A 10789-nucleotide genomic window follows, 5' to 3' on the forward strand; every position below is an offset into this window, starting at 1 on the left:
GTGTAAGGTGCACAAGTTCTAAGACGCTAATGTAAAAAAATAAACATAAGTATGGTTTATATACAGTGTGATATGCAGTGTGGAGTAATGATATTGCACAGTATACAGATATTGCACATTAGTGAAAATTGCACATTTCAATTTTATTTATAGTATCAAATCATAGATTTAATACTATTCAAGAGTTATCTCAGGACTAGGGATTTTAACCGTTGACCGTTTGACCGGTGGGTGACCATTTCAACGTTAACCGGTCAAAGTTATTGTTAGTCGGTTAAAAAAATAAAAAAGTGATCTCTAAATTAGGCAATTATAGATATTGGAATAAACGCAAACTATTTCGGTGAGATGCGACAGAGTTGAGAAATTGCAGGCGCGGCTCGAAATGGCTGTTATTTCAAATAGCGTAGCATATTTTAAACTAAACGGTTAACCGGTTTCAACCGGTTAATGAGGCTCGGTCACCGGTCAAGAAAATTTTTAGTTTTCGCCATCCCTACTCAGGACACTTTACAGATAGATTAGGTCTAGACCACACTCTTTAATTTACAAAGACCCAACAATTCCAGAGTTATCAATATTATCCATGGTATTAAATATTGCACATTAGGTGGGTAGAAGAGAGTCTGGGGGGGAGTTAGACTGTGAGGTCAGTGCATGTGTGAGTTCAGAGTGGTTAGAACTGTTGTTGAGTCTGGTAGTCCTTCTTCTGATGGACCTGATGGACCTGTAGCTCCTTCCTGAGTCTCCCTGTGGTCCTGAAGATAAGACCGATTTGTCTCTACAGTGGTCTGACATGTTGAGATAGTTTAGAGTCCTTGGTTTCTATCTTTCTATTACATCTTCTATTACATGTTTTTATTATATCTTTCTATTACATCTTCTATTACATGTTTTTATTATATCTTCATTGATCTCACATCTTCTATTACATCTAACCCCTATAACTTAAATACATCCACTAACTCAATAATCATAATATTCTATTACATCTTCTATTACATGTTTTTATTATATCTTTCTATTAGATCTTCTATTACATCTTTCTATTACATCTTCTATTACATCTTTCTATTACATCTTTCTATTACATCTTCTATTACATCTTTCTATTATATCTTTCTATTACATCTTTCTATTACATCTTTCTATTACATCTTTCTATTACATCTTCTATTACATCTTCTATTACATCTTTCTATTACATCTTCTATTACATCTTCTATTATATCTTTCTATTACATCTTCTATTACATCTTCTATTACATGTTTTTATTAGATCTTCTATTACATCTTCTATTACATCTTCTATTATATCTTTCTATTAGATCTTCTATTACATCTTCTATTATATCTTTCTATTAGATCTTCTATTACATCTTCTATTACATGTTTTTATTATATCTTTCTATTACATCTTCTATTACATGTTTTTATTATATCTTTCTATTAGATCTTCTATTACATCTTTCTATTACATCTTCTATTACATCTTTCTATTACATCTTTCTATTACATCCTATACATCTTCTATACATCTCTATACATCTTTCTATTACATCTTCTATACATCTTCTATTATATCTTTCTATTACATCTTCTATTACATCTTCTATTACATGTTTTTATTAGATCTTCTATTACATCTTCTATTACATCTTCTATTATATCTTTCTATTAGATCTTCTATTACATCTTCTATTATATCTTTCTATTAGATCTTCTATTACATCTTCTATTACATCTTCTATTATATGTTTTTATTATATCTTTCTATTAGATCTTCTATTACATCTTCTATTATATCTTTCTATTAGATCTTCTATTACATCTTCTATTATATCTTTCTATTAGATCTTATCTTCTATTACATCTTCTATTACATCTTCTATTATATCTTCTATTATATCTTTCTGTATTCTGACAGAATGTGTTTTCTTATAACTCAAAAGAGACAAATTAAGAAACGGGTTTAAATGAACTTCCTGTTAACCAGAAGTAAAAAGTGAAGCCTGTGAATGAATAAAATCGGAAACTCTTTTTCAGAAATGGGTCCATCTGAAAACATCATCACCATGGCAACGGCAGACAGGTAACGACCTCAGCGATACTTTCCTCAACACAACAACACAACAACAGATTGTAGATGCTAATTCAGAGGTTTTCAGTAGAGAAGTTCTGATAACATTTATTCAGATTCTGAAACCTGAACGTATCAGCCAGCATGTCGTATATTTGATTATGTTTATAACCGCTGTATACTACTATCTCTGTATGGATGTGATATGATATATAACAGCTGTATACTACTATCTCTGTATGGATGTGATATGATATATAACAGCTGTATACTACTATCTCTGTATGGATGTGATATGATGTATAACAGCTGTATACTACTATCTCTGTATGGATGTGATATGATGTATAACAGCTGTATACTACTATCTCTGTATGGATTTGATATGATGTATAACAGCTGTATACTACTATCCCTGTATGGATGTGATATGATGTATAACAGCTGTATACTACTATCTCTGTATGGATGTGATATGATGTATAACAGCTGTATACTACTATCCCTGTATGGATGTGATATGATATATAACAGCTGTATACTACTATCTCTGTATGGATGTGATATGATATATAACAGCTGTATACTACTATCTCTGTATGGATGTGATATGATATATAACAGCTGTATACTACTATCTCTGTATGGATGTGATATGATATATAACAGCTGTATACTACTATCTCTGTATGGATGTGATATGATATATAACAGCTGTATACTACTATCTCTGTATGGATGTGATATGATGTATAACAGCTGTATACTACTATCTCTGTATGGATGTGATATGATGTATAACAGCTGTATACTACTATCTCTGTATGGATGTGATATGATATATAACAGCTGTATACTACTATCTCTGTATGGATGTGATATGATGTATAACAGCTGTATACTACTATCTCTGTATGGATGTGATATGATGTCGTTGTTGTTAAACTCTTTGTTAAACATGCAGAAACACAAACCATGTGCCACAGAAATTTCTTATATTATCCAGTTTGACAGCGAGTCATAGCAGAAAAAAACTTAATAAACTATAAAGTAGATCTTCTTTAGGGCTAAATTACATGGTGTCTGTCTGTCTGTCTGTCTGTCTGTCTCTCTTCCTGTCTGTCTGGGATATACAGTAACAGGTCAGTTTTTCTAGCATTTAAGTAAAATTAAATGAAAATCTGATTCTGATCGGATCTTTATTTTGTAAACGGAGGTTATTATATAATCTACATCTTTAGTCTAAAGGGTTCTCCTGACCTGAGGTGGTTTCTCCCGTCAGGAGAATGGCGTTGCGGTTCGAGGAGCAGCACAGCTGCCAATCCTGGTTCAGCCACCTGCAGACAGCTCTGACCAATCAGAGAGCAGCTCCCCAGCGCCAGAGCCCAGCTCGCCGGTCTCTGTACCCGGTGATGTCACAGGGTACGGTCCCGCCGGCCGTGGAGCGCTGCATCTCCCACATCACCGCCCACGGTCAGTCTCATTCTGACCTCTGTTCTCTCCCCCTCTCTTTACCCCTGCTCTGGTGTTCCCTCTCTTTCGATTTTTTTTTTTTTTTTTTTTTTTTTTTTTTTTTTTTTTTTCTTTACTCCCTCTCTTTGCTCTGGTGTTCCCTCTTCCCATTCCCCCTGCTCTCTCTTTTCCCCCCCCCATTTTCCCCTCTCAGTTTCCCTCTCACTTTCACTCTCTTCTCTTTGTTCCCCCTCTCATTCGACCCGCTGTTCCCTCCTCTCATTCCCCCGTTTGTTCTCTCTCTCTCTCCCCCTCCTCTCTCCATTCCCCTCTCTGAATTTCCCCTCCTCGATTCCCTTCCCCTGCTGACATTTCCCCGCTCGTATTCCCCCTCTCGGTGAAAATTTCCCTCTCTTTGCTCTCCTCCTCCCTATTCCCTCCCCATCTCGAAATTTCCCCCTGCTCTGGTGTTCCCCCCTCTCTCATCCCCCCTGCTCTGGTGTTTCCCCTCTCATTCCTCCCTGCTCTGGTGTTCCCCCCTCCTCATTCCCCCCTGCTCTGGTGTTCTCCTCTCATTCCCCCTCTCTGGTGTTCCCCCTCTCATTCCCCTGCTCTGGTGTTCCCCTCTCTCATTCCCCTGCTCTTGGTGTTTGCCTTTCTCTCACTTGTGTGTGCCTGTGTGTGTGTGTGTCTGTGTGTGTGTGTGTGTGTGTGTGTGTGTGTGTGTGTGTGTGTGTCTGTGTGTGTGTGTGTGTGTGTGTCTGTGTGTGTGTGTGTGTGTGTGTGTGTGTGTGTGTGTGTGTGTGTGTGTGTGTGTGTGTGCGTCTCAGGTCTGAAGGTGGACGGCGTGTACCGACGCTGCGGCCTGGCTCCCAAAGTCACCCGATTGGTGGAAGCCCTGATGACATCACCTAGCTCCGCCCCTCTGGAGAGCGACGAGCAGGGCGTTCTGGACGCTGGCTCCGCCCTCAAACAATATGTCCGCCAGCGGGAGAGTCTGATCCCCGACGCCGTGCGCCAGCAGTGGGTCAACGCTGCAAGTCAGTACACCAAGCTCACTGAGTTTAAATAAAGTTTACTTTGAACCAGGTTCATTCAGTTCAATTATATTATTATTATTATTATTATTATTATTATTATTATTATTATTATTATTATTATGGGCACCTGACTTCCAGCACTTCCTTAAAATTAACTCATTCATCACGTTTTGGACATTTTAGAAATCTGGTTTTTAACCTGCAACCTTCTCCGTAGAATTTTCTTTTACTTATTATCCTAAATTATTCATCAGATATGTTTTCTCAGTTGTATTGTCTTTCTATCTTCGTTATGAATGGTTTTGGTTTTTATCCTTATAATCTGACTCGATGTCGCCCCTCAGTGATGTCTAAATAAAGCTGGAATGAATGAATGAGTGAATGAATGAATGAATGAGTGAGTGAATGAATGAATGAGTGAGTGAATGAGTGAATGAGTGAATGAGTGAATGAATGAGTGAGTGAATGAGTGAATGAGTGAATGAATGAGTGAATGAATGAGTGAATGAGTGAATGAATGAGTGAATGAGTGAATGAATGAGTGAATGAATGAATGAATGGTGAGTGAATGAATGAATGAATGAGTGAATGAATGAATGAGTGAGTGAATGAATGAATGAGTGAGTGAATGAATGAATGAGTGAATGAATGAGTGAATGAATGAGTGAATGAGTGAATGAATGAGTGAATGAATGAGTGAATGAATGAGTGAATGAATGAATGAGTGAGTGAATGAATGAATGAATGAATGAATGAATGAATGCATTACACCAACATCACTAAACTGCTCTTCTACGCTCAGTGATTTCAGACGAACGCTCCAGGTTTTCAGCCTACCGACGGTTGCTGAGGCAACTCCCTGACGACAACCGAGCAACACTGAACGCGCTGTTTGGACACTTCTACATGTAACACACACACACACACACACACAGACACACAGACACACACAAACACAGGTTTGTGGCACTATCTTTGTGGGGACTTGTCATTGACATAATGCATTCCCTAGACCCTTACCCTAACCTTAACCATCACAACTAAATGCCTAACCTTAACCCTTACCCTCACCTTAACCATCACAACTAAATGCCTAACCTTAACCCTTACCCTCACCTTAACCATCACAACTAATCCCTTAACCCTTACCTAACCTTAACCATCACAACTAAATGTCTAACCTTAACCTTACTTAACCTTAACCATCACAACTAAATGTCTAACCTTAACCCTTACCCTAACCTTAACCATCACAACTAATCCCTTAACCCTTACCCTAACCTTAACCATCACAACTAAATGCCTAACCTTAACCCTTACCCTAACCTTAACCATCACAACTAAATGTCTAACCTTAACCCTTACCCTAACCTTAACCATCACAACTAAATGTCTAACCTTAACCCTTACCCTAACCTTAACCATCACAACTAATCCCTTAACCCTTACCCTAACCTTAACCATCACAACTAAATGCCTAACCTTAACCCTTACCCTCACCTTAACCATCACAACTAAATGCCTAACCTTAACCCTTACCCTCACCTTAACCATCACAACTAAATGCCTAACCTTAACCCTTACCCTCACCTTAACCATCACAACTAAATGCCTAACCTTAACCCTTACCTTAACCATCACAACTAAATGCCTAACCTTAACCCTTACCTTAACCATCACAACTAAATGCCTAACCTTAACCCCTAATTCTATCCCTAATCCTGAAACCAAGTCTTAACCCTCAAACAGACCTTTAAACTTGTGGGGTCCAGCATTTTGGACTCCTGGTTTTTGGACCACATGAATGTAGTTAAGAGAAGAGAGAACACACACACACACACACACACACACACACACACACACACACACACACACACACACACACACACACACACACACACACACCCATCCTCAGTATTTATCATGTAGTACCTGTCTGTGTCCAGTAGGTGGAGTCAGTGAGCTGATAAAGAACTCTGTCATACTCCAGTTATAATAGGAATGAGCTTTATTTCAGTTTTATTAAGGTTTTAGTTCAGTGTATTAAGATGTATTTATGTGTATTACATTTTCAGCTGATTGTAGATTGCACAGTCAGACATTTGATACGTTTTTTTCAGGCTGATGTGAAAAATATTTAAAATGTGACGGAAACAATCCTTATTTAAAATAATATCATATATTATATATGTATTACAGTCTATGGTTTGAACAATAAGAGATGGAAGCAGTTGAAGTGTGTGCAGCGATGGCAGCATTAGTAGTGTTAGCAGCTGACCTGAGATGTGTTTCCTGTCCCCTCAGGGTCCAGGTCTTCTCTCAGGTGAACAGGATGTCAGCTCAGAACCTGGCTCTGGTTCTGGTCCCAACTCTGTTCCAGACTCTGAACCAGGATCTGCTCCGACTCACCAGAGAGCTCATCATCCACCACACGCTGCTCTTCCTGGTAACTACACAGACACACACACACACACACACACACACACACACACACACACACACACACACACACACACACACACACACACACACACACAGGACACACACACACACACACACACCACACACACACAGACACACACACACAGAGGCTCATCATCCACCACACACGCTGCTCTTCCTGGTAACTACACACACACACACACACAGAGATAAACACACACACACACACACACACACACAGAGATAAACACACACACACACACACACAGAGATAAACACACACACACACACACACACACACACACACACACACACAGAGATAAACACACACACACACACACACACACACACACACACACACACACAGGCGCGATATCGTCGATAGGAACAAAGATAATAATAATAATTGGCGCTAGTAAACTGGAGCTGCTGCAGCTCTGTCCAGAGCTCCCAGTTAGCTAACATGCCAGCTGTCTGGTCCTGGTCTAAAGAGTCTGGTCCTGGTCTAAAGAGTCTGGTCCTGGTCTAAAGAGTCTGGTCCTGGTCTAAAGAGTCTGGTCCTGGTCTAAAGAGTCTGGTCCTGGTCTAAAGAGTTCCTTTGTGCCTCTTAACAGACTCAAAATGCAATAAGTATGTCTGTGCTACATGAACAGGGCTGTGTCGTGATAACAAGATACTGTCACCTCCCTCTTTCTCTATCATACTGTCACCTCCCTCTTTCTCCATCATACTGTCACCTCCCTCTTTCTCATCATACTGTCACCTCCCTCTTTCTCCATCCATCTTCACCTCCTCCATCATACTGTACCTCCCTCTTTCTCCATCATACTGTCACCTCCCTCCATCCATCTGTCACCTCCCTCTTTCTCTATCATACTGTCACCTCCTCTTCTCCATCATACTGTCACCTCCCTCCATCATACTGTCACCTCCTCTTCTCTATCATACTGTCACCTCCTCTTTCTCTATCATCACTGTCACCTCCCTCTTTCTCCATCATCTTCCTTCCTCTTTCTCCATCATACTGTCACCTCCCTCTTTCCCTATCATACTGTCACCTCCCTCTTTCTCCATCATACTGTCACCTCCCTCTTTCTCCATCATCTGTCACCTCCCTCTTTCTCCATCATCACTGTCACCTCCCTCTTTCTCCATCATACTGTCACCTCCCTCTTTCTCTATCCATACTGTCACCTCCCTCCCATCAACTTCCTCCCTCTTTCTCCTTCATACTGTCACCTCCCTCTTTCTCCATCATACTGTCACCTCCCTCTTTCTCCATCATGCTGTCACCTCCCTCTTTCTCCATCATACTGTCACCTCCCTCTTTTCTCTATCATACTGTACCTCCCTCTTTCTCCATCATACTGTCCTCCCTCTTTCTCCATCATACTGTCACCTCCCTCTTTCTCCATCATACTGTCACCTCCTCCATCATACTGTCACCTCCCTCTTTCTCTATCATACTGTCACTCCCTCTTTCTCCATCATACTGTCACCTCCCTCTTTCTCCATCATACTGTCACCTCCCTCTTTCTCCATCATACTGTCACCTCCCTCTTTCCTATCATACTGTCACCTCCCTCTTTCTCTATCATACTGTCCTCCTCCATCATGACCCCTCCCTCTTTCTCCTATCCATACTGTCACCTCCCTCTTTCTCCATCATACTGTCACCTCCCTCTTTCTCCATCAGCACTGTCACCTCCCTCTTTCTCCATCATACTGTCACCTCCCTCTTTCTCCATCCTACTGTACCTCCCTCTGTCACCTCCCTCTTTCTCCATCATACTGTCACCTCCCTCTTTCTCCATCATACTGTCACCTCCCTCTTTCTCCATCATACTGTCACCTCCCTCTTTCTCCATCATACTGTCACCTCCCTCTTTCTCCATCATACTGTCACCTCCCTCTTTCTCTATCATACTGTCACCTCCCTCTTTCTCTATCATACTGTCACCTCCCTCTTTCTCCATCATACTGTCACCTCCCTCTTTCTCCATCATACTGTCACCTCCCTCTTTCTCTATCATACTGTCACCTCCCTCTTTCTCCATCATACTGTCACCTCCCTCTTTCTCTATCATACTGTCACCTCCCTCTTTCTCCATCATACTGTCACCTCCCTCTTTCTCCATCATACTGTCACCTCCCTCTTTCTCCATCCATCACACATACTGTCACCTCCCTCTTTCTCCATCATACTGTCACCTCCCTCTTTCTCCATCATACTGTCACCTCCCTCTTTCTCTATCATACTGTCACCTCCCTCTTTCTCCATCATACTGTCACCTCCCTCTTTCTCCATCATACTGTCACCTCCCTCTTTCTCCATCATACTGTCACCTCCCTCTTTCTCCATCATACTGTCACCTCCCTCTTTCTCCATCATACTGAGACAGCCCAGAAGAGTCGATCACCGAGGTCATCTGTGAAAATAAGCTAACGATTAAAAGCACCGTCTCTGGCTGACTTTCTAAAGTGTTGAGTAAACACTCGATGGCCTCACACACATCATGCTGAATGGCTAACACGTCCGGTATACATTGTCTCTGTGTATGTTCATGTCATGTTCTGTTGTTATACATGTTTTCATTGTTTTCTGAATTGGAAGTTTGTCATTTGTTGTAATGTTTCATGTATGTCTGTTGGTGTTATTAATCTCATGTATGTATCTGTATGTCCTCTTGTCTCTTGTCTCTTTTGTTGTAGTTCTCTGAGATGAGTTGTAGTTCTCTGTGATGAGTTGTAGTTCTCTGTGATGAGTTGTAGTTCTCTGTGATGAGTTGTAGTTCTCTGTGATGAGTTGTAGTTCTCTGTGATGAGTTGTAGTTCTCTGTGATGAGTTGTAGTTCTCTGTGATGAGTTGTAGTTCTCTGTGATGAGTTGTAGTTCTCTGTGATGAGTTGTAGTTCTGAGATCTGCATCAGAGACACTTGCTCTTACTGAAATGTACAGTACATTAATAACATATAATAAGCCGTCCTTTGTATCAAATTAGACCAAAATAGAAATACTGTTTGTTTTGTGATCCTGCAGACGGCTGAGAGAGGCGAGGAAGAGGAGGTCACCGTCCTCTGAAGATCACTTCTTTATTCTTCCACCTTCCCTCTGGAACATTTAACCCTGGCTCTGTCTCCTGTCTACCGTGAGACAACTTTTAGTTTCTCTGGGTCAACATTTTAATCAAAACTTTTTCTTTCAACATTTTTTATTTTTTGACACTTGTAGATTTCCCCGCTGTTTTCTCACTTTTCACAATTATATTTTTTTTTTTACGTTTTCTTGACGATTTTGCACCCTTATTCCCCCAAGTTCTTTGTCACTTTTCACGATGATTTTCTTGATTATTTTAATTATTTTTTTCCAAGTTTATTGTCACTTTTTCGACATTTTTTTCCTACGTTTTTCACGTTTACATGAAGAGCGTCGTAGGGAACCATCCACATTATTTTTTGGACAGTTTGGTTAAAAGAAACTCAAATTTCTGATATACAAACTTTTTGAAAACAGGAGAGTTAAGTCATAAAATCATCAGTTTACTTTCTGCTGTTTAGGTCAAAGTGATATTTTCCTTCAGGAAGAATAAAAGTTGTATTCTGATATTCTGTCACATGATGTCGTTTACATCTTTAGATTAATCTTTATGAAAATGTTAAATTAGAGTTTATATTTCCTCACAGAAAGTTTAACTGTTGTTAATCCTGTCGTTTAGTATCTCGAGGTTTATTATCTTTTGTCCCAAACTCATTAAATCAGAAACTGAACTTCTTCA

General features: G+C 40.0%; 1 protein-coding gene across 1 annotated transcript in view; it reads left to right on the plus strand.

Moving 5' to 3' along the window:
- The window catches only part of LOC120544150 (arf-GAP with Rho-GAP domain, ANK repeat and PH domain-containing protein 1-like), a 12192-nt gene extending 1403 nt beyond the window's left edge, over positions 1–10789 (plus strand). The window contains exons 3-8 of the mRNA XM_039777744.1: positions 2047–2092; positions 3363–3553; positions 4363–4572; positions 5375–5480; positions 6877–7018; positions 10054–10789. Coding sequence (XP_039633678.1) covers positions 2047–2092; positions 3363–3553; positions 4363–4572; positions 5375–5480; positions 6877–7018; positions 10054–10095 — 737 coding nt within the window. The 3' untranslated portion in view covers positions 10096–10789. The remainder of the gene's footprint in view (positions 1–2046; positions 2093–3362; positions 3554–4362; positions 4573–5374; positions 5481–6876; positions 7019–10053) is intronic.

Source organism: Perca fluviatilis, chromosome 16 (genome assembly GCF_010015445.1).
Source record: "Perca fluviatilis chromosome 16, GENO_Pfluv_1.0, whole genome shotgun sequence".
Taxonomy (NCBI): domain Eukaryota; kingdom Metazoa; phylum Chordata; class Actinopteri; order Perciformes; family Percidae; genus Perca; species Perca fluviatilis.